This window comes from Mixophyes fleayi, chromosome 1 (genome assembly GCF_038048845.1).
Source record: "Mixophyes fleayi isolate aMixFle1 chromosome 1, aMixFle1.hap1, whole genome shotgun sequence".
NCBI classification, from domain to species: Eukaryota; Metazoa; Chordata; class Amphibia; order Anura; family Limnodynastidae; genus Mixophyes; species Mixophyes fleayi.
The window spans coordinates 396145523-396170383 of record NC_134402.1 but is presented as its reverse complement, the minus strand read 5'-3'; the positions used below and the strand labels follow the sequence as shown (position 1 = coordinate 396170383).

At 41.1% G+C, this 24861-nt stretch overlaps 1 protein-coding gene across 2 annotated transcripts in view; it reads left to right on the top strand.

Moving 5' to 3' along the window:
• The first annotated feature begins 2858 nt into the window (after positions 1-2858).
• MCTP1 (multiple C2 and transmembrane domain containing 1) overlaps positions 2859-24861 on the top strand; it is a 663759-nt gene continuing 641756 nt past the window's right edge. For both annotated transcript variants that reach the window (XM_075181055.1, XM_075181045.1), the window contains exon 1: positions 2859-4282. In XM_075181055.1, coding sequence (XP_075037156.1) covers positions 3650-4282 — 633 coding nt within the window. In that variant the 5' untranslated portion in view covers positions 2859-3649. The remainder of the gene's footprint in view (positions 4283-24861) is intronic.

The window sequence follows — 24861 nt, the reverse complement described above, 5'->3', positions numbered from 1 at the left end:
CAGTAGTCAGAAATTTTACAGAAGTTAAGAGATTACACATTTCATTGTTGATGTGGAAATTTATAAAACATACTGGGTGGAATTCAATTCCCCCCCGAAGTGCAGCAGCATAAAAACTATTACCGTTATTACGGTAATATTAACCCGGCTTTCTGAGCTGCGAGCAAAAAACGACATTAAAACTACCACAAGAACGGTATTTACGTGGATTATTACCGTAATAACGGTTATAGTGCACAGCCAATGTTACTTTTTCAAGTAACGGGCCAATTGAATTCCCCCCATTATATTACAATGTGGTGGAACTGCGCATAGATTCATCCAATATGAGATAAGACAATATATGCTACACTCATACTTGTAATGCACTTAAAAGTTATCTGTGTAACTGTGGTCACATAGTCAATAATATACCCTAATAAAACTGACCTGGGGGTAAATGTATCAATCTGCGGGTTCTTCAACACCCGCGTGTTCAGCCTCTTCCGCGATTAAATTTCAAGCGGCGCTGCATTGTAAAGGGTTAACTTCCCTTTACAATGCAGCGCCGCTTGAAATTTAATCGCGGAAGAGGCTGAACACACGGGTGTTGAAGAACCCGCAGATTGATACATTTACTCCCTGGTTGCTGTCAAATGTCATTGTCAGTCATATTACACAGATTGAAACTCATTGCATGCTACACTGTGTGTGCCCTCAGACTCCCTAATGCAGAGCAGGTTCCACTCAATGGGGTACATTTATCAATGTTCGCATAAAGTGAAAAATAGTTTTCAATCCTTATTGCATTGATAAGGATTGAACTATTTCTCACATTTATGAAGAACCCAACACAGAAACAGCAGTTTCGATAAACTGTTGTTTCTGTCATAAAAAAAACATACTTACCCTGCCTGCGTTGTTTCCGGATCTCCTTCTTGTCCTCTTCGTTTCTCTTCTTACTGCAATCGTGCATGTGCAGTTCTAAGAACTGGACATGCGTACAAACATCTCCGCTGTCTCTGCAACTATAGTTGCAGAGAGAGAGCGGTGAGTGGCAGGGAGGGATCATGTGATCACCCCACACATGCGCTGTCCAGCTCTGCTCTTCGGAGCAGAGCTCCCAGCACTGAAATTGGCGTACATTAACATGACAAGTTTCTGAAAAAAAACTATTTTTTGGAACTTGTTAGATTGCGAGAGTTAGCAGTCACCATACTATTGAATGGTGACTTCTCCCAAAAACGAAGCAGAATGCAAAGCAGCAGATATCCATGATATCTGCTGCGATGCACCTTTCATAAATATGCAGCACACTCCAACTTGTGTTGGAGTTACGGAAAGACAGTGAAATTGTGTTAGCATAACTTCATAAATATGCCCCAATGACAGTAAGGCTTGTGGGGGCGGTCTACTTGTGGACCTCCGCTGCACAAAAGCATATGTATATCTGTAGGAAAGTTAGGCTTTGTGTATGGAGCGTCACAGGAAGGATGGAGCCTGGTACGGGAATAGTGCGCAGAATGCATGAGAAGAGGAACGGGGTCAGGAAAGTTATATAAAGGGGAAAGGTTGTTTTCCTGCTCAAAGGTTCCCCAGGGTCTGTTTTTTGGAGATGGAGCGTAGTACTCAGAGAGGGGCGCATGTCTCCAAGACCAGAACCTGGTTCTCCTGCTATATTGCTTAAAAAGGAAATGCCCATCTTTGTGGGCTTTTGTTTCTGTGCACAAGATTTAAAAGACTAAAAGAATTAAATTTTGCCCACTGCCCTTTTCATTGGTTAGAGACTGTCTCGAAAAGTATCTGGATATGAACAATCTGAAGACAGTCCTCACCGGGTGCAAGAGGACTTTGATGCACCATTTGCTTTGATGTTACTGGTTTTAATATGGGTAGCACCAAAGTCTCAGTTGGTAGATCTAATGAGAAAGGTAAATATTCTTGTATAATATTTTGCTTCTGATGAGATATATTTTGATAAGACAGTGGTCCTTGTAGCAAGACAGTGACATATTTTGTGCATACCATCCAATACTGTATAGGCAATGTAAAAAAACATATCCTGAGAGATTTAGGGGCATATTTATAAACCTCCAAAGAGATTTAAATCCCTGAAAACTGGAGTTTTGGGGGGATTTCCACATTTGCAAGTGTTAAGACTATTTATTGATAAAGGATCACATTAGCCTCTTCAACCGCAAATCTAGTCCCCACCAGTGTCTATGGAGACTACGATTTAGCCCTATGTATCAAGCATCAAAATTATTATCTTGACTCCGCTGGCTATCTGTTATAACCTATGGGGAGCGCATCGCAGGAGTGGGATCTTCAGATCCCTGTCTGGCATTTTTCGTGCTCCCACCATTACAAATTCAACCAGGCCATTAAAAACTTGTTAGTAAAGCTATCTGATTGTTATCAAATTACTATAGATTGTTCGCTGGGACAGGCTCTTCTGAGCTGCTGTCCCAATTGATCAATTTTAATGAATTGACAGATTAATTCATTTATTATCATTGTGATAAGAAATGAAAATTAACGTGAGTCATTTGCAATTGTTCCCAAATAGATCCCTCAGCAATTTACCTAAATATATTATGGAATGTGAATAAAATATTTCAGCTAATTAATTCATCAGTAGAAGCATAGAGAACTACTATGAAAGTAGTCTAAATAAATATATGCATTCATTGAATATGGGTGTATATTACTTCCATGTAACATCACCCAAAAAGATGGTACAACTGTGCTATGCTGTAATGTATTGCTCATCATATAGTGTAGATAAATCACATTAGCGATGAGCCTGCTGGTACGTAGAACAATTACATCACCGGATGGGGGATGCATTGCCAGATTTTTAACACGTTACCGGCGGAATGACTGTGGAAAAGTGTGTTTGGTACAGAGAGGCTCCGAGCCGAGTACCTTAAATACAGATTAACCTCTTCTTGGGCTTGATGCACATCATCCTCGCAGAGATCTGGATGTTGCCTGTATAGGACTTGCGGGAATCTGCAGCTCTTCTACCTGGAAGTAGGAATAACCCTGACATCTGATGGGAATGTGACAGCACAGTGAGGGGGCTTTATACCAACCATCATCAGCCTGGAAATACACGCGTGGATGAGAGAAGGACCCTCCTCCTCCACGTGTTCCCCGGTGGACAGCTGCCAGGTGCTCACCGAGCTGTCCCTTATGATAAGCAGTACTGAAGGGCCGTCCCCAAACCGCTGAAGAGGTGGAGTGGCCGAGACATCAATCTCTACGGTGGAATTACCAAATATGCTTGAAGGAGTGCATGGGAGATATTAATGCATCCAACCGTGCTGGGAGCTCCCAAGGATACACATTATCACATTACTTAAACACATATCGTTTAAATAATGATAGAAGCAGCCTCATCACACAGGGCTATAAGAGATATAACAGTGGAATTAAGATCGCAGTGTGTTAGCTTTGAAGATATTGAAGCCACCATCGCCCAGTGGACCCGGGGAGATCATAGCTCTGTGTATCCCCAGGACCCAGCTCTGGTCCGCTCCTCCCTCTAACGCCCCCTATCTGCAGCTCTTCCTGGGCTGGTCTGAAGCGTCTAAGGTCCCTCTACTCCTGTTGCTTCCCCTCCAAGCGCCGCAAGCCCAGCTGTAAAGGGTCAGCGGGGAGGGTGATGGAGCAGGTCCCGGGAGATTCGGGGTCAGAGACGCAAACCTCCTCCTTCCAGGCCCGGCTGTTCAAGAACTTGCAGCTTGGGAGGTCCAGGAAAAGCGGTGGCGGCGGCAACAGCAGCGGTGGTGGTAAACCTGGAGCGGAGCGCCGCAGTGCAGGGACGCCCTGCCCTTCACCACCCCCACATCGGAAGGGGAACCAGGAGAACTCCGGGGTTCACATGGAGGAGGTGGTGCCGGGGATCATCCGCTGGAGCGGGCTGAAGAGGAGAAAGCAGGTCCTGGATCGTGTTTTTTCCTCCTCTCAGCCAAATCTATGCTGCTCTGTTGTGGAGTCTTTACCTTCCAGCGCCCCCTGCAGTAGCCCCAGTAGCATCGCAAATACCCCCGAGCCTGGCTCTACACTGCGCCGCCTGAGGGATCACCTCCTGCCTTACAGTAAGGCCGGTCAGTCCAAGGAGAGAGATGGAGACGTACAACATCTTCCTGCTGCCAAACCTGGGGAGTATGGTTCTACAACGCCCCATGGAAGGGGGCACCACCTGTCCCACCAGAAGAGTTCTTCTCTGCCCGGGACTGAGTGCATTGAGCATCTCCTCCAGGCTCCAGCCAAAGCCAGGGCAAGCAGTCAAACAGTGAGTGTTTGTTTTATAGTTGGCATTGATCGTCTAATGTTGCTGACTGGGCATTTTGTGAAAGTGTTAATACTTTGTAATGTTGGCACGCAGCGATCTGGATACATAAGTTCAGGAGCGTATGGAAAGTTTGCATCCTATCTAGTTCATGTACTGTACGTGATGTGACTGAGCTGCGCATCACTGGTTCACCCAGAGGTGGCTGGGAAAGTGCGCATTGTCCTCTAATCTGCAGTCAGTGCAGGAGCAGACAGTGAGGACAGCTGACATATACTGATGCTTCCTTCCAATCACAGTCATCAAATACATTGTAAGAAGTGACATTTTTAAGTTATATTTTGCGATTGTACAAAACAAATGGCATACTGTCCTAGTGTTATCGTTTAGTATTGTGATTGTCCTATACACTTGCTCATCATAGTTGTGAAAACTTTATTGGCCAATCTAAGCCAACATCTGGAAATAATGTACAGAAAATTCAGTTTTGGCAGGAATATTCTAAATAAAACCTAATACCAAAATATTAATTATATGGGATCTGGCTTTCAGGATATCTAGTGGGTCACCCAACCTCTTGTTTATACTTTTACTGTAGTTGCTTAGCAAGTTCCCACTGGCAGCATGTTGTTCTTGGACAGGATTCTGTCTGTCTCAGAAGAGAGACATAAGGTAAGTAATCTTGTCGGACACAATCCTTTACTACAGCTGTTTTGAGGGGAACTATTTGAAATGTCGACAATGGACATGTTGACACCATAATGTTGACGTTTAGAATGTTGACATGATCATTAGGTCGACAGAATTAAAACATTAACATTGTGTATGTCAACAGTTTGTAATTTCGACAGTGACAACATCGACATAAAGGGTTAGATTTAAACCAGCAGTACTGCCAGTACAGCCATCTGGCAATACTGTAAAACAAAACAAATGGAAGTAAATATAAAGAGAATATAACGTGCACCCCCCTCCCCCCAAACAGCTTTACCAACCATAGTGCTGCCAGCCTAGGCTGGGACTAGCAAAATGTGGGGGAGACAAAAAGCATTGGGTCACCCCAATTTTACTATTACCAGCACTAGGCTTTACTATCATGGGGTCCCCCGCCATAATGACAAACCTGGTCAGCACAGGGTTGGATTCCGTAGGTAGACTGGGTCTGCAAAAAAACTTGTGGACCCCCCTCCTAGGGTTACCTAGCCTTGTTCTGAAAGTACTAGGGCTCTTCCCACACCCCTGAACGGTGGGTGTTGGTAATAGTAATTTAATGTAAAAAAAACCATTTTGCACCTGATGCACTACAGGTCCCAGCATAGCTAGGCTGCTAATAACTGTCTTGGCAGACTGGTACTTGTAGTACCACAAGCATTAGCATACCCATGGATGCCAGGGCATGCTGGCACTTGGGAAACCACAAGTGTCAGCATGCCCTGGCACCCAGGAATTGATGGAAACTATAGTGCACCAAAGAAAAATGTAAATCGAACACACACAACACTGAAAATTACTTTAGTTGAAATAAAAACATCCCCATACAAACCCTCATTTTCCATTTTTATTACTCACCAACATCCAGGGGTCTTCATTTGTTATAGATCCAAACGATCCTTGCTTGTCAAAACAAAAAGCCATGAGTCACATCGCTAAATAAGCTTTAAAGAACTCCCGGCACGAAGTGAGATCTTAGCAGCACCAGTTTTATGTATAACATGGGGATTTCCCACGGCCGCTTGCGTTCAAGCCATAAGAGATCCCCATGTTATAAACAGAGCTAGTCCGTCTAAGAGCTCACTTTGCGCGGGGAGCTCTTTACAGTTAGTTTAGTGTTGTGAACCAAGGTTTTTTTTTTTTTATATAAGCAACGAATGAATCTACCATTTGCTTGGTTGCCATTGTCTCACATTATCCAGGGCTTAGCACAATCATTTCAGTAAGTACATTTAAAGGAAAAGTTCAGTGTCCTATTGCTTTTAACCTTCTGGAGGTCAAAGAAGGAGCAGTGATAAAACGTTGAAAATAATAGAATCTTTTTATTGGACAACACTCCAAATCCCATCTAGTAGAACTGTAGGGGGCATATTCAATTAGCTGTGGAGTGCTTCTGGAACGGTCACGAAGGCACTCCACGGCGATGCAACATCATTGATCCCCCACCAGGTGAGGTACTGTAGTACCTGAAAAAGTGCGCAGCCGCTATGTTTGAAGGAACAACGCGGCTAATTGAATATGCCCCAGGTATCCATTCTCCAGGACCCTCACCTTTTGTAAGACACCCCCCTCCCTGCATCTACACCTGGCTGAGGTGAGTATTTTGTTAAAAAATCTGAACCTTTATGGCTATATTAGGTGGGTGGAAAGTATTTCAGAAAAAAATTATGCTGGGTGGCTTTAATCAGACGTACCGAAATTGTCTGCGCATATGTGGATTGGTACAAAAAGTGATACTTCTACTTTGCCATTGTTAGAAATGTTGTAGTAATGTGTATATTCCCCACTATGTACCCCTTCCTATCCTACTGGCCATCTGTTTCTATTCACTTCCCTCACCCTACTTGAAACCTCATGTAAACATGTTAGTTCAAAATTATATCTAGATGGTAACATGTGCTCCTGATTACAAGAGGTTTCAAGTTTGGAAATCTATCAAGTGGGAAAATTTTCAAAGTGAAACTCTTCACATTTTGTAAATTATTGGAACACAGTTACCTGCTTTATGTTTGTTAGGGGGGATAGAACCAATAGTTATTCAATTTAAAAACTTGATATTTGAATTTTTCCAGGGGACATTCATTTGGCAGTGCTTAAGAGAGAGTATCTACTAACTTGCTGCATAATTAATGGCATTATACAAATTATTATTTTTGGTTATATTTTACTACATTAATTTTCTTTTTCCATAATTTTTTTTTTTTCTTCACAAGTAGAGTACAGAAAAATATTGCAACTGATATTAGGTACATATCTAGCGGTAGAAATTGTGGCAAAAACTAGGTTCTTGTGCAAATATATGATTCACAATTTATTAGGGAGGTTCCTATATTTTGGTTTATGTTACAAAGGGGCATATTCAATTGTTGTCGGAAACGCAAAAAATCTTGTTATTATGGTAATAGTGCGCGTAAAAACCGTTATTACGTAATAACGGTATTAGTTTTAACGCCGTGGAAAACGTCGAGAATTGAATATGCCTCAAAATGTTTTATGCCACAGGGAAGATACATACAGTTGCATTATTATTCTTTATATATTTTAAAACAATCTTTTTAGATGAGTATTTGACATGCCTGCTAAATAAAAGCGATAACTTCCTATACAAACAATAAATACACTAATAATTTTCTAAATCATATGTAATGCATAACTGTGATTTTCTGTCTATTGATAGTCTTTTTTTTATTGCAATAACTAGAAACCATTTTATTGTGAGACAAAAACGTTCCTGCAATGTCAGCAAAGCATAACTCATTTGGTGATAATGGCAAAGATCTAGGAAATATTATTGGAGCATTGGGTAACATGTCCTTTGTCTAAAGCTTATATTCAGCAACATATTCTTGCCGGTTTCAAGTGTATACAGAAGACCAAAACACGTGTAAAATAATGCTTTCAATATGCTACCATTTAATATTCCCATTCACAATATTTGAGAGTTTATAGAAAGTAACATTTAATCACTTCCTGGCTGTTCATTATGTTTGTACGTTGTCACTGTGCAGCTACTGCTCTAAGATAATCAGGGCCTGATTATCTCTGCAGCCTAGGGCGCTGGGCTTTAGGGTGGTCCAAAAATGGTCCAAAAATGTTTGGAGTGGAAAATTGTAACAGGGAGAGTTATTAACTGAAAATCATTTTAAAAAGCCTAATACAAGTTTTTGCATCCAGTATATTGAGAAGATGGTCAACTAATCTGTAAAATAATCTTAAACTTTTTCTCTTTCATCCTATGAGGGACACTGGATATGCTATAGTGTGAGTTGACAGGAGTTTGGCCACTTTTACATTTGCCTCCAAAAATATAAGCTTGGACGGGACGAGAGGCGGAAGTGGTGGGAGGCAGTGGCTTGGATGGGGGGCCCTGCCTGTTTTCATTTGTACTGGGCCCCACAATTTTTGATGGCAGCCCTGAACACACCTGCATATAAGGATCTTCTCATACAGACAACATGTATTGTTTCAACTTGAAATTTGTGCATACAGTAATATTACTCCTGTTGTACAATAATAAAATAATTTAAGTCACCCAAGACTTCAGTGACCAGCATAAAAGCTTTTGGCCTGAACATCATGCCTTTTTTGTGTATCCTTACAGAGATTCTTAGTGGCTTGTGTTCCTCTGTTCCCAGTGTTCTGGTCTAGTAGGTAGCCGCTGGGGACTATTAACCTTGCAGATCTGTTCGGCTTCTACACTTGCTCAGAGGGGTCATTGCACAGCAGGGGCGGATCTAGGAAATTGTTATACCGGGGGCGATTTAGGCCCTGCCCCCTTTCTGACTTCTGAGGCTGCCGGCGGCTGCACAGTATGTGCAGGTCCCCTCAGCAGTGACAGGCAGGGACAGTGTGCCGTCCGGCATCTCTGATTGTGTTTTAAACACAATAAGAGCGGGCGGGCAGCACATTGTCCCTGCCTGTCACTGCCGAGCGGACCTGCACATACTGTGCAGCCGCCGGCAGCAAGCCCCTGCTAGGGGGGCGATTGCCCCGATTGCCCCCCCCCCCCCCCTGGATCCGCCACCGTTGCACAGTGTAGTGGTCAACCAGCATTATGAGCACTAAGCACACCTAGGCCTGTATAACCCTGACAGCAGCACATTAACATCCCTTCTGGGATCATTCAGGACCAGTGATTGCTCACTCAGTCCTGGCAGAACTTTAATGATAGGCTTTTACTTTTGGCAACATTGGATAGCCCTTTAACTGGCTACAATTTAGAAATGGTCACAAAGTCTTTTCTGTGGAGGTAGTTTCAAAAAGCAGAACAAGGTCATGCACTTTGGTATATGGATGGTGATGAGATAGGCATATTTGCATTGAACATATATCTGCATTTTTGCAATTCATAAAGAACCTTATTGTTTATTTTATTTTTCTTATAATACTTCTAGTCTTCGTGTAGATATTGGGAAATAACATTTCATACTCTGCAGGTGTTAGGTTTGCTGTAGTTATCTATAAATAGTTTATTTGCTAGGATTGAAAATATACCCATAAAAACAATATCTACAGTGACACATGCAGCTTGTAAAACACACTTTCAGTCATCCACTTATTTACTTCACCTAGTCGGTTACCTCACCCTCTCATCCCTTCGTCCCCTGTCCTCCTCTTCTCCCTCTCGTCCTTGTCCCCATTTCACCCCTTGTGTCAGCTGTATATCTGCCCTTCCCTATAGGTTGTAAGCTCCTTTAAGCAGGGTCCTCTTTCCTCCTGTTTCCACTTATAACTTAGCTCACCAGCTACTCTGCCCACCTCCTCCTTGGGCTTCGTGCCCACTGACTCCGCTCCTGGGTTTCTTTGTACCTTTTCAGTGGCTCTTAACCTGTTAGCTGCGCCCACACTCTTGGGCTCAGTTTCCCAGCTTGTGCTGAATATACCTCACTCACACTCATTCTCACCTTACAGCCTTTCTTATTAGCTGTGCTTAGAGCTTCTAGAGTTATAGTGCTTCTTGTTTATTGTACCGTACTGTTCTACCTAGTACTGGCCTATTGTTTGTACCCTTTACGGTGCTGCGGACATCTTATGGCGTCCTATAAATAAAAAATATTAATAAATAATAATAATAATGATGTAGTCAAGATAGAAATATTTAGCCAAAATGGTGACGATCATGTTGATGAAGTGATGTTACAGTACTGTTCTCAAGGAAAAATTAAAGGCACCGATTAAAATGTGTATATGTCAACGGTTGTGTATTACTGAGCTGAATAAATACATGAAATAACTGGAGTGTTCACTTAACTAAATATATTTACAATACTCTCCAAGGGCAAACGCAGGATTTGTAGAGGGGGTTTTCACACCACGCCACCAGTGGGCATGACCAGCATGCATGGCTATAATTTTAGACAGTGTTTGGCTGCTCTCCAACTCTTCACATCCCCATAATATACATGGGCAATGCTGCATGCACTACTGTTAGTTGCATGCAACTTTTCCTTTTCAAGCAGAGCTGTGTGAAGCGGGAGCAGGGTCCAGCCACCTCCATTATACAGTGCCCCAGGCTTGGAAGGGGTTTCCAGGCACTAGGAAACCCCCTCTCGGTTTGCCTATGCTCTCATTCATTCCTCTGCAGCAGACTGCCATATTAGGAAGGAGGTGCTTCTCTAACTAAGCAGAGTTTGAGGGATAACTTTACAGATTTGCTGAAATGCAGTGTGTGGATTGGCTGATTTAAACATAGGGGCAAAGCCAGTGATCTCACAACTCAACTGAAAAGTCAGCTTTTTGACATGTATGAGATACCTGCAGGACACTGTCCTAAATAAGTTGGAAGAGGAGCCTTATATGTGTTGAAGCTGGGATGTAATCATGTACTTTTTAACAGAGCTGCAATTGAAAGACCACTTAGTTGTAAACGATTTATTTTACCTACATGGTGCATATTAGAAAAAATTAATATTGCATAGCAGATAAACAGTATATTTGTATTTTAGGGGATGTTTACACTTTTGCGGTTTTGCTGCTCATATGGTACATACATGCATAGGGATTCTAACCATATATAAATATTTTTCCCCTTTGTGTTTGTCTAATGTAAATATTTAGGGCTGGATGTATAAAAATATTCTTATAAAAATATTCTTCTCATTAGACTTCACCTAGTTTTTTCAAGATGTGCTTGCAGAACTCATCATTTAGTATAACTCCATTGTTTTGTTTATCTTTCCCATAATCTCTTTATCCTCCCAGAGCTTTTTCATTGAATTGAGGAGTGCTAATCCTCTCACAATACAACAGATGGGGGTGTGGCCTAGTGGAAATGGATGTGTGTGACCTGTTTGTGGGGCGTGGTATCGTGCATTTGGGGGCGTAGCCAGACCTGGGAAGGTCTGTATATATGATAGAGCATTCAAAGAGGTGGTAGACACAAAGGACCTGAATCATTACAGAGAGCAAAGCAAAAAAAAAGGAGTAACTTTTCACCTCAGCAAAACCATGTTGCATTGAAGGGGGTGATAAATTTAAAATGTTGGGACAGATTCAGGGCCTGATTAAGAATTTTGGTCGCCCGTAGCGCCCCCCCCCCCCAAATCATTAAAGGAAAATTAAGGAGTATTTTCCAGCAAACAAATTTAGATAGATTCTCTTATCTGTTCTTGCAGTTCTTTCTTGCTTGTTCTTGCAGGTTTGTTGTCATTTAGCTGTCTTCTGGAAAGTTAGGGTCCTGTTTTGAAAATGTGCAAACATTACAAACCCTCAATGATTAGGCTCTTTAGAGAACATCCTCATGAATGCTACACAATACAGAGATCATATCCTCCCACAAGCTGCCAATTCATGACCCCCCCCCAGCCATTTCATCACACCGCAACGGCCAATTCATGAGTCCCCTGCACACTGTCCTACACAGAACACAGGCTGTTCCCCCTTTCTGCACGCTGCCCCCCCCCTTTCTGTGCACACACTCTATCCCCCTTTCTGCACACACACTCTGTCCTCTTTCTGCACTCTGTCCTCCTTCAAAACACACATTCTGTCTCCCTTTCTGCACACACTTTGCCCCCTTCATAAACACAAATCTACTTACCTGTCTTCTTCTCTTGCGCCAGCAGTCAGCTCCTCTCACTGCAGCTCCTCACTGACACAGTCAGGATGTGATGATGACATCACGCCCGACAGCCAGTGAGGAGGGAAGGGAGGCAGGAGAGAGGAGGAGGGAGCGACAATGTGGAGGAGGGGAGAGGGGCACCTCCCTGTGCACATAATAGTTAAAACAAACAAAATGTAAAAAAAAAATCTTAAATGCTGCCGGCGTTGTGCCCCGCCATGTCCTAGCGCCCCAGGCTGCAGCCTGATCAGCCTTTTGGTTGATCACGCCCTGGACAGATTTATAGCTATGGTAGAGTATGTCCTAGATCAACTTTAATTTTCAGTGTAAAAATAAATGTGTTATGTATTTGTGTCCTACATGACAAAAAGTCAGTATTTTCTTTATGTGCAAAATAATAAACTAATTTGCACCTCTTGTATTGTAACATCATTTTGTTCTTAATGACTCAAAGACTATCAGTGGCATGTACCTAAACTTGAAGTCAATAGTATTGAGCACAGTTGTATGTCCATTGTGATTAGTGAAGATTTCATGGGTGGGAGAAGGTATGTAGGCAGAAGTGATATCTTAAAAACAGTTTATTAGCATAGATTGAGTCCTTATGCTTTTTATACTTTTATATGGTAATGACTGGTAGAGACTTAAAAAATGATAATTCGAAATAGTGGGCAGCACTTTCTGCCTCACAGCACAGGGGTAATGAGTTCAATTCCCGACCATGGCCTTGTCCGTGTTTGCATGTTCTCCCTGGGTTTGCGTGGGTTTCCTCTGGATGCTCCAGCTTCCTCCCACACTCCAAAAACAGTTGGTTAATTGGCTGCTGTCAAAAATTGACCTTAGTCTCTATCTCTCTTTGCCTGTGTCTAGAGAATTTAGACTGTGCGCTCCAATGGGGCAGGGGCTGATGTGAATGAGTTCTCTGTACAGCGCTGCGTAATTAGTGGCACTATATAAATAACTGTTGATGAATAGTCAAGACTGCCTAAGAGTGCTATCCAGACTAACAACTGGGAGGGAGAGTCCATTGTTGATGCAGCTGTTTGGACATGTTACCATTTGGAGGGAGAATATCTAATTTCTCAAAAAAGTCAATACAAAAATCCATGTAGTTGTCCTTGTATTTCCAGATTTGCTAATGTGATGTGCTGTGTAGTATACTCTAGGACAATGTTCTCTACTAAGTATTCTGTAGATTAGTTGAAGGATATCAGACATCATTTGGGAGCTAAACCATATGAGCTACAGTTTCAATATCTGATCTGTACAAAAACATTATCACTCTGGTTCCTGGAGCCATTGAATTACAAGTGACAGTGGTGTTGGGAGACTGCCAAAAAAGACAGAAGGGGATTAATTATTAGAGTCTTGGTTTCTTGCGTCCTGTTCCTGCTTTTCGGTCAGGCTTCTACCACTCGTGTTATTAACAGAATGTGATCTCTCTTCTTGCCACTAAAGTACCTTATTGTACAGCAGTTTATCTGTACGTAGGCTTGGTATATTGAGCAATGCTCTGCATATATTTAGTATGTGTATATACAGAACATAAAAGTACAATTATAGTCACATTATAATCAGGCTAGTAAATATGTATTCATATAGACAATCTCAGCACTTTATAAAAATAGTATATTCAAAGTATAGAGAGTCTGGTAATCTCTCGGAAGAAAGTCTGGACAGAGAAGAGGTGGGTGGAGCACAGCATGATATGGCTATTCACATCATCACTTTACACCTGCTTTTTTTTTGCAGCAAAAGGTGCTCTACAAGAAAATGGTTGCCGCTCTACAGCACACAGGTGTAGTCATTGTACGTCTCCCCAGTGTGTCCTCTGAAAAACTAGCCAGTGAGATTGTCCTGCACACAAAATTTAAGAGGGAGATTCAGCTCTAGATCTATACTGTATACAGAATATTCTGTTTGGAATTTGTCTTCCATTGTGATTTATTCAGTGTCTCTGTTAGATCGTGGCCCTTTCACCCCTTATGTGATCCAACAGAATAAACTACCAACAACCTGAGCCAGTGAGAAACCTGTGCAGTAGTAGATGAAGAGGCAATGCATACCTGCCATGCCCCGGTTTTTATGAAACACCATTTCTGGAGGTCATACTCCTTTCAGTGGCCAGAAATCATCACTGCCCTATGATGCTTGGGACTGTTGGCAGCTTTGAAAATGGTTTCTTAAAATTTAGGTATAGGAGGATGAGAGATTCCATTTTTAGACTGCCGCCCAAGATCTTAGATGATCATAGATCAAAGCCATCACCTACCCACAGTGAAGGCAGCGAGAAAAAAACCAATGCAGATTCCCCACCCCCCCCAGGTAGGAGTAGATGCTGTTTCCAGCTGTGGTGCCCCCTCAGCCTTGCCCCTGGGAGGCTATACCTCCCTCGTTACAGCCTAGGGTGTATAATAAATAAATACAAAAGCAAGTCTAAACAGTCAAAGCTAAATGCAGATTAATATATTACAAACAGCATTACCTTAAACTCTCTCCTATTCCAATGCTGTTTCTATATTTCTCTGGATCGCCAAGGTATTGTATGTGCATATTACCTTCAAACTCTTTTGGGTCATCCATTTTAGATTTGTAGGGGATAATATTTATGAGCTCCATGGTTGTATCTGATCTTCTTACCTTCGACCACTGTCACTCTGATCAAAAGGGAATGTTCTTTAATTACAGATCTAGGATGAATGTACAGCACCCCTTTAACATGCCAAAGCAGGGGTGCATTAGGGAGAATGTTCCCCCTTCTCTGTGGGGTTTGGCTTAATGGGAAAGTGGGTGTGTTTTTGACCAAATATGACAAGTTGTGGGTGGAGTTTGGCCATAACTGGGCTGAGTTTGGGCAGGGGTGGGGCTTATTATGTTGCGCTTTCTGGATTCTGAATGCTGGGAGGTATGCTATATTAAATTCTGTCACAAGAATTACATTTAAAAAAATGTTTATAGCAATATAATATTGATAAGGCTCGGCTACTTCTGCAGAAAACAATAAAGAGCCAGTTCAAATAATTAGGGGCCGATTTATCATCAACAGTTCCTTCATTGAGATATGTAAGATTTATTTATTTCTGCTTATCAAGGCGATAAAAAATCACTTCTAAATAAAAAAATAACCAGAGCAGCTTAGTGATACTCAACTGCGCTCCTGGTCAGGAGTACTAAGGCACAAGTTACCCCTCCGTCAGGCCAGTCCTTACACATGTATGCAAGTGTGAGCCAGCTTGTCAGATTTGGGATTTAATTTTAAAACAGTTGAAAAATAGATAAGTTATTTGTAAAAAATATGTAAAAACTGATGGTTTTCATCTGTTATTACAGCAAGAGATGGCGATAGCAGAACAGGTATTGTGGCGGTACAAGTAAAATTAAAGCTAAATTTGTATGGGAAGGTTTCACTTGCGAGAGCTGTGCAATAACCTTATGATGTATAAGGTAAATAGAACTTTTCATACTTTAATAAATCTGCAACTTAAATGAGCAATCCCTGGCTGGCAGTATTTTGAATGCCCATGTGCTAATGGGTTTTCGAGCCTGATGAATTGGACTCGTAACATATCACAAGTTTCCTATTCAGTAGCTCAGCAAAAATAATTAAAAATTATTCTTAGCTTTTATCCTCAAGTTCATCCTCATCTCTTCTGATTGTCAGCCAGCAGAACTCCATTTCGACTTTACATAATGCTTAGCTTTAATACTTATTACTGGAGAAAAGATAGGTAGCCTGCGGCTCTCCAGCTGTTGAGAACCTACAAAGAACTGCACATAAGGTAGAGGAGGAGCAGAGATGAGGACTGGGGGCACGCATGTGTGCTGTGCACGCGATGAGGCCATGCCCCCTGTGTGATCAGAGTGGCCGCATGCTGCCTCTATACACGTATAGGCAGGATGTGACCAATTATGGAAGGATATGGGTTCGATCCCGCTGGCGACCCCAGTAAGCCTGGCACTTGGTGAGCACGGACAAGCACATCATATCTGCATCGGGCACATTGTGAGTGTGAGTTAGTAAAACTAGACGGCGGCTATGGTGCCCACTCAGCCTTGCTCCCTGGGCGATTGCACTAAACTTGTTTTTGGCCCTGGTCTTTACTGTATTTATGTGATAGATCTGCTCCAATCTAGCATAGAAATAAAATGTCTGTATATCTGTATATATTCTTTATTTGTATTAGTGGGTTGTTTATGTCCCTGGTAAAAATCCATAGTCGAGTGGTTTGTTTTTTTATTGTTTCTATTTCATTTATTTAATCTTCTGTGATCGGCTAATAGGATGCACAGGAAATCAATAAAGCTCATGGGAGAAAGAGAGACATGGGAAGGAAGACAGGAAGGTGGTGTCAGATTTAAGACCACCCGATTGCTCTCTGAAGTGCTACTAATTAATGTATTTTGAAATTAATTATTTTTTTCTCCTTTTTCTTTTTCTTTTTTTTAAAACCGGTTACATATGCTGCTATGTGGTTACAGACAAGCTTAATTAATTACATTATGAAAATTATAGTAATAATGTCCATTTAATATAATTTCAATAACAAAAGCTGCTGACTCAGTTTTGCTTCAGGCTGCAGTGCTGTTTGAGTGAGTAGTTTCTTACTGTTAAAGGCCAGTTTTATGAATCCAGGAAATGATACCAAATGAAAAAAATGAATAAAAAATGACTGACACATTGTATTCATTTTTATGCTGATTATAACTTTACTTTATTGAAACAGTATTCCTCTACCCAAACAAGTGCTTCATCATTTTTCCATGGAAAGATTGGAAATACACTGGAACTTCAGTCATTATTTTTTTTTTAATGATTATTGTGATTAAATAAAATGTATAATACATGTTAGATATCTAGTCTTACTGAGTACTGCTGTAAAGGGTTGTCAACTTCTGTAGAACTAACCATGAATATGTACTCCCTATCCCCATGTAGCAAATGGGCAAGGATTGAACACTTTTATTTTGCTCTTGTGGATCGGAAAGACTCAGGGCTAGATTTACTAAGCTGTGGGTTTGAAAAAGTGGGGATGTTGCCTATAGCAACCAATCAGATTCTAGCTGTCATTTTGTAGAATGTACTAAATAAATGAAAGCTAGAATCTGATTGGTTGCTATAGGCAACATCCCCACTTTTTCAAACCCGCGGCTTAGTAAATCTAGCCCTCAGTCTGCTCTGTGGGCTGCATTGGCTTCCAGCACATAAACTGCACAGTCTGGCTCTTGCCTGCTAATAACAGAAGTTGTCATGGGGGGGGGGGCGACAACAGTGGAGAACACCATTTATATTTGTCTGCTGGCTGTGTTTCTTGTTGTAGCACATGGATGAGGTTGTCAAGCCCTCCCAGTCATTCACATCTGTAATTCCCAGTGCATACAACGAGTAAAGCAAAAACTTATATAAAAAAAAATCTCACACCTTTCTAACATGTCAGATCATAAATTATTTTGTAAAAAACATATTAAATTCAGATAGAACCAAATAAGGTGCAGAGAAGTGACTGTAAGGAAATAACACTTTTTTTTTTTTAAATGCTTGTGGATATGTTATTACAGATGGGTTTCTCTTTCTTTGAGTAAATTAATTGTTTTTTCGTATTATTGAGATTGAGGTTAATGTTTGGCCCTTTTGAAGATTACAGGGCCACTCCATGCAGCCCCTTAAGTGGTTCTGGTTGCTTATAAGTGAGCTAGAGGCTTCTGGGCTGTGGTGTAGGATCAGAGACAATTTCCCCTTTACATGAATGCTTATTATCCAGCCATTGTTGCCCAGCATATAATGAAGCAGCTTTAGATGGTACTTTGAGAGACTCGTATCTAGCATGTCTAATGAATGAAAAGTATGTGTATTATACTATGTGAATCAAATGACTATGTTTGTATCCCAGCTTAAATGAATGAATAGGCAGCAGGTGTGGTGTGAGCGGAGGTAACTATCAGTCAGGGGATAAAAGTGTCTGAATTCCAGAGAACTGCACATGATTGACAGTTCTCTCCACTCAGATCACAGACACTTCAATGTGTAATAGAAATAATAAAGAAAATGTAAAAACAACAGGCAGTGTTCCCTGTCCCCAATTCATAGACTTATGCCTCTTTAGACCCTTTCTATAAGCTAAACCAGCATCAATTTATGGATTTCATCCCACAAATGTGGTTACACATAGAAGTCTAACCTACAAGTTGCAGGACTCCTTGGCAAAATACTGTTTTGTTTTGGTTTTTTTAGAAAAGGGTCCGACAATGCACAAAAACACCTAGATTTGGGCACATTGGTTTGTATAGCAAAATCGCTGCTTTTGTGGATGAGCAGAAGTTTTCAGATGAGGCAAAGGGAGAATCTCTGGAATATTACAGAAAATCCAGGGGGATATAGCTCTGGGATCTGAGATAAGTAATACTCTGTATTACTATTTAACTCAATCAGCTAAAATGTTGATAACATAGGCTTACTTACAATGCAGTTATAGCACCATTTTTTAGCCACCATGTAAAAAAAATGTATGTAAGTGGCAGCTTGTCGAATATGCTGCTTCTTTTCAGAAAAGTTGTTCCATCAAACTTGTTGATAGATGTCTCCAACAGATGAACTTCTTTGGATATATACCAGCACTTACTGCAAGCTAAGATTATGATGTATTATGTGCTGGTGAGCAGGCCTCTGGCAAATGAATGCCTGATATATTACCCAGTGAGCGTAGAATGGGGATATAATTTATTTTTGTGCAAGTGTATTTTAGATCCTAGACGGCTAGATGATCAAAAAAACGTGTTGAGTGATGCAAGGATGTTGGAATGTGTAGAAATGGCGTTAAATGCAAGAAATGTAAAAAATCCAATATAATTGATAGCACAAACAATCCACTAGAAATTATCATGCTACCTAATACAGAAACATGAGATGAATACACTGTATGCACACTATTTGTACTTCTGATACTCATATTGCTCTATAAAAATAAAAGCTGACACAAATGCATGACTGTTGCAGTAAGTTAAAGGATGACTCCAAAATCTTGTTTCGCTACTCTGTTCAAACCTAATGATGTTTGCAAGATGACGTTGCGCAGGGGACTAGCTGTAAACACATAACTTCCTGCTTGAAGACATGTAAGTGCCAGAGACACTGATTTATACACTATTAGAGAGTGTATAAAGAAAATGTTTACGGACAGGATTGGGGTTATATTTTCAAAGTAGACCCAACAACTTCTATGATTTTTAAAAGAGTCCAGAGCTTTTCACTTTCATTTCAATACAGTTCCCAGTGTGTGCTATACATGTAGAAACCCAATTGAAATGAATGGGCCATTTGAAATGAACGGGAGAAACTTGGGTAAAAAATAAATTTGTATAAGCATGGGATCCCCCTGTCCTATAAAAACCAGGCTGGTCAGTGCAGGGCTGGAGCCTCTGTTGGTGGGGTTTGGGCGAAGTTGTACCAATTCTGGCCCCTTGTGATTGCCTGGTAGCAAAGTGGACTCCCAGTTTCCATTATAATTATATGTAGATGTTGCACAAAATATGTAACTCCAAGCCCCCCCCCCCTCTTCCTAAGTGTTGTCTTTCCAGTCTGCTTTTGCCTTCTAAGTTGTTGCATATCAGCAGATGGAGAAAAAAACTTTTTAAAGTTAAAATGAGCATTTTTATACCTTTGTAACTATATCTACATCAGACATTGAATTACGTGTACAGATTTGGTTTTGCTATACTTGGAACAACTAGTGTGACTGTTTTTTCATGTAGCACAAAAATACTTGATAGCTTATTTGTACACTGAAATGTATAGTTCATAATTGTGTGCTACATGAAAAAAACAGACAGTATTTAACTTATGTGCAAAATAGAAAACTAATTATCACCCCTTGCATTTAAACATGGTTTTGTCCAGGAGACTTAAATAAGAAATGTCTTCCCTAAGTTCCTTAATGAATCAGGCCCATTGTCACTAGATGAGAATAGTTGTTTTAAATCTATCAAAACATAGAGGAGTGACATTTTTCCAAGTTATATGCAGCTATTTGGAGATTAATAGGTCTCATCAAAACAATATATTGATTTTTCATTATGCAGGATGACACTGATTCCTCTACAGACAGGGCCGGATGATTTACCACTAGGCAACCTAGGCAATTGCCTAGTGCCCAGCGGTCCCCAGAGGGCCCTCCCAGGGCCGGCGGTGAGACCAACCTTTAAAAATGGGCCGCTACTTATGGGCCAGTGCTATGTGCTTGCCCCCCTGGGCTAAAGTCTACCAGCCAGCCCCTGAATAGGGGTATATGTTATGCTAAAAACTATAGTGCTATGGATTTTTTCAGGGAGGGGGCCCCAAACCAGTATCTTGCTTAGGGCCCCATGAGGTCTAAATCTGGCTCTGTCTACAGATATCTAGAGCAGTGGTATAGCGATAATGATTCTTCTACATGTCTCTACAGTAGTTTGTTGTAGACCAGTGGTAAGCAACATGCGACCCTAGGGCCACATGCAGTACTCTGAGCCTTCACCTGTAGCCCCCGGCTCTTCTTTATTGCCAGAAAAGTTTGTTATACCATTTAATACTTGTTTAAAATGTATTAAAGCAGTAGAGACAATTTAAAAAATATATATAATATATATATATATATTCTTTTGACCATTTGCAGGCTAATTGTATGGGCACAGTTCCTAAGATGTAATATGGGCATGCATCGGTGTATGAATGAGGCAGGTCACTGGGTCTATTTGTGTAAATACTTGTATATAGTGGGCACACACTTTTGCACTTTCATAAATTACATTTAATCTCTTTTGCAGATTAAAGACCTGAAGAGTCAAAATAGAAATGTCCCTTCTGCAAATAATTTATGCATCTCAGTATACCATTTTCTGTCACTGGATGGAGAACTTTACTTATGCATTTGAAAATACTCCAAGATACCTATTTTCTATTATTTATTTGGGTTTATCCCATAAAATTGTGTTAAAGCTTTTCTTTTAAGATAAACATAATTTAAAGCCTATGTAAAAGATACTAACTACTAAGGAACACCACCCCTAGCAAGAGCCTTAAGGGCTGCCTGATCCAGACGTTTTTTCCGGGCTCTGTCGGTTCTGTAATACCAAACGATCAAATCCATTCTTGCCTACTCTGCCGGAATGTCTGGGAGACTCCCAAATTTCGGGTAGTTTTCCCCGACCCCCAGTAGAACAGAACTCAGTGATGAGATTCTGGGATCTCCCGGAGGGGAGAGTTTTAAAGTGGGCAAGTATGGCCACCAATTACAAGCCATAATCTTTTGGTTGCAGCTTGTAATCGGTCCTCCCTCTTACCCCCCCCCCTCCCCTCCCCCATGGTTTCCAATTGGAACTATAAGAAGAGCGGAGTAGCCGATGGAAACACGGTTGCATGAAGCAGCCCCGGGGCTTAGGCTAGGGGAGAGGCACCTTCGGAAAATCTTTGACTATGTGACAGCTTTAATAAGGCTCTACATTACCTAGTGTAAAGGATGGACAAAGAATGGATTACTAGGCTTTTAAATATATCATGGGAACGGATAAGGGTAAAGCTAAATATATTACTTATACACATGTCAATAGAAGCCAGTCTATCATCCAGAGCTTTAGTGTAATGGTATTGGTTTGTTAATGGAGTTTTGTTTTAATTGTGTCTCTGTCTCCATTATTTAGATTTAGTGTTCACACAGGATTAGCATTTAATTAATTTTCTACATGTCTACATGTGTTGTAATAAGTGCTGCTGTGTGTTGAAGAAGAAAGATCTCGGTGAAGTTCTGTTTCCCTAAATGGTTAATGGATGCTGGGAATTCTAGCTATGTGGTGACAGGCAATGCGTATTTAATAAGAATAGAAACAATGATGATGACTAAGTCGTGGGCCCACATCTATTCTCTAGAGTGTAGTGACACATAATTGTTTTATACACTTGATATAGCATATTCTAACTCTAACCATTTAAAGGTGCATTTAACAAGTATTTTCTCATTTGGATATTTTACTAGTGTTCATCTGAAAGCTGGCAATTAATTTGTTGCTTCCATGTGTGTCTTATGTAATGGACATTTATCATATAGTGAATGTGAGTTTCTATTAGCTATTCTAACTATAACTTATTATGTTCCTTGTATGATTAATGAACTTGCTAATAAACAAGTGGTATTTTGGCCAAGCTATATATGTTCTAAATGCATTTTATTCATAGCAAGGTACTGTAGCTGTGCTTGTGTACGATATTGTGTGTTATATTTTCTTCGAGTACTTCTTAGGGAAATCTTATGGTTCAAACCATAAGATTTGTTTAAAACATGAACTAATCAGCTTGAATTTCTAAAATGGTTCTTATAAAGATGGTCAGTGAAGTAGCCCTAGTGCACAGTCAGAAGCTTTTACATATGTAAAAGTAATTAAGATCTAGAGCCTCATGCAGAGTTGTATGTAATTTATGCCAAAAGCTTAGGCATAAATTATGTTCATTAAGTTGATATAATTCACTTAGTATGCACAGTTGCACATATCTTAAGATACAGTCAACATTGTATAGCAGGTCTGGCCAACCCCTGGAGAGTTACAAGACCCAGCATGCTTTGCCAGTAGATAGTAAGCTGATAAGTGGCAGGGCATACTGGAATATGTAGTTTCACAACACCTGGATACCTTAAGGTCGACAAGGCCTGCTGTATAGCATAGTTGCCAACTGTTGAGAAGAGGAGGCAAATTGCAAATTACAATGGTTAGGCTCCACCCCTACGATGCAATGTCACGATCGTGTCATTTCACCATAGGGGTGGGGGCAAAATTATGCAATTTGCAATGAATCGTATCATGGAGGCCCCCATCAAGGGTACTTCCCATTGAAGTAAGCAGTATGTGGGAGAATGGCCTGCTCTCCTGGGAATTCGGGAGACCCACCTGTAATTCGGGAGTCTCCTGGAAATTCCGGAAGGGTGGGTAAGTATACTGTATAGTGCACATAAAGCGTATGATATGTTAAATTCGGGCAAGTTATTAGTAACTGGATAAATGTTAAAGGTGGTATCATCATTTATATTTTTAATTCTTAAGGTGTTTTATTATAATCTATTAGGTTAATACATTTGCACCGTTCTTAGTCCAAACCATCCTGCCTTTTTTTTTAAATGGCTTTTGGTTAATTTTGTTGTTTGTTTTTTTTCATTTATATAAGGGTTCTTTATTAATTTTCTAATTGTTGTTGTAGCCAAAAAGCCTGATTAGCTCCTAGTGTTAGTGCTACAAAGTCAGGGGGACAAAAAATGTGGGTTCCCCCCATACCAGCACTATGCCAGCCAGAATTAGTGGCACTACAGCAGGAGAACACGGGACCCATAGTAAGTGTGGAAAATTCCTTCATTATAAATATTATTGCATTGCCACTAAAAGTTAATTTATGGTGGAGCTCTCCTCAGAACTAGTAGGACATTGTCTTTTATTTTGCCAAGCAGGGATTGAAAGAAGAAGAATCCAGAGGTTTCAGTCTCCATATTTAGATTGAGGAATTCAATTACTCTAAATCCGATACTGTGGGGGAATATGTATTACAATTATTTTTTTTCTTTAATCTGGGGTGTGTGTGTTTTTTGTTTACATATTTCCCTAGTGCACCACAGTCCTAGCGGATCCTCAAGCTCCAGCAGGCCCCGGCAGCCATGCATATTCCAGGAACTTGTAGTACTACAAGCTCAACCATTCCAAAGCACTGAAAGGTGTCTAGGGCATGCTGGGACTTCTAGTGCACCACAGGAAAATCATCGTTTAGCCATTTAATATTATTCATTAACCCATACCACCACCCAGGGGTGGAAATAGCCCGAGTGCACCAGGGCGATAACAGGGCTGTTCATTCATAAAGGGGTTGGAGGGGCAGTACCACTCTGGAATTCTGCCCCGTGCTGATAGGCCTAGGCCTGGTTGGTACTATGGCAGGGTACAACTTTGGGGTTTCCTGCTATTGTCCCACCATCCTTAGCTGTCATAGCCAAGTGCTGGTATCGGCACCCCCCCCCCCCCCCCCCCGGTGATGCCAATATCAGGCGATGCTGGTAGCACTCTAGCAGGCTTGGTTTTTGGGGGGTATTTTAAAAAGATATTGACTTACCATAGTAAACCTAAACCTAACCATTTCAGGAAATTGTAAAGGTTGTGTATATAGTATGTCTGGGTCAGAATTCTTACTTCCAGTATAATGGCCAGGGGTCCGTCAGGAATAGAGATAGACACACATGTTATTAAATAAACTTGAATTGAAAAAAATGGTTTTTCAAAACCATTGTTTACCACTTTATTGAATAATCAAATATTTTCCACTTATATAATTGTGACCCCTGCCACTGCAGAACTCCACCACAATGGAGCCGCAAATCAGTTCACCAAGATGGTAGTGCCAGGACTGCATCCCTGCCTACATCTCCCAGCAGTCTAGGCTGCTGGAAAGAGGAGAGAACACCAGCACCAGTTGCAGGAGCAGAGTCTATAAGGAGAGGCCAGGGCAAGAGAAGAAGAGTTTTGCTAAGAGAGAAGATTGCATCATATAAGAGCGAGTCCCGCAAGAGTGGAGGCTGGAGGGACATAGGGTGACAAGATTTACAAAGAGTGGCTGCAAGTGTGCAGTTTAAGTGACATGTTTTACAAAGGGACCTGGGCCAGTGAACAATCAAAGCTCTTCTCTGGCCAGAGAGGGAGTCTCCTGGCCTGGGTGAATTGCGGGTAAGCAGCGAGTACTGCATGCATGTGGAGGCGTAGACCCTGCTAATTGCTGTTGAGCCCTGCCTAGTGTCCTGTCTTTATGGTGGTGCTTTTA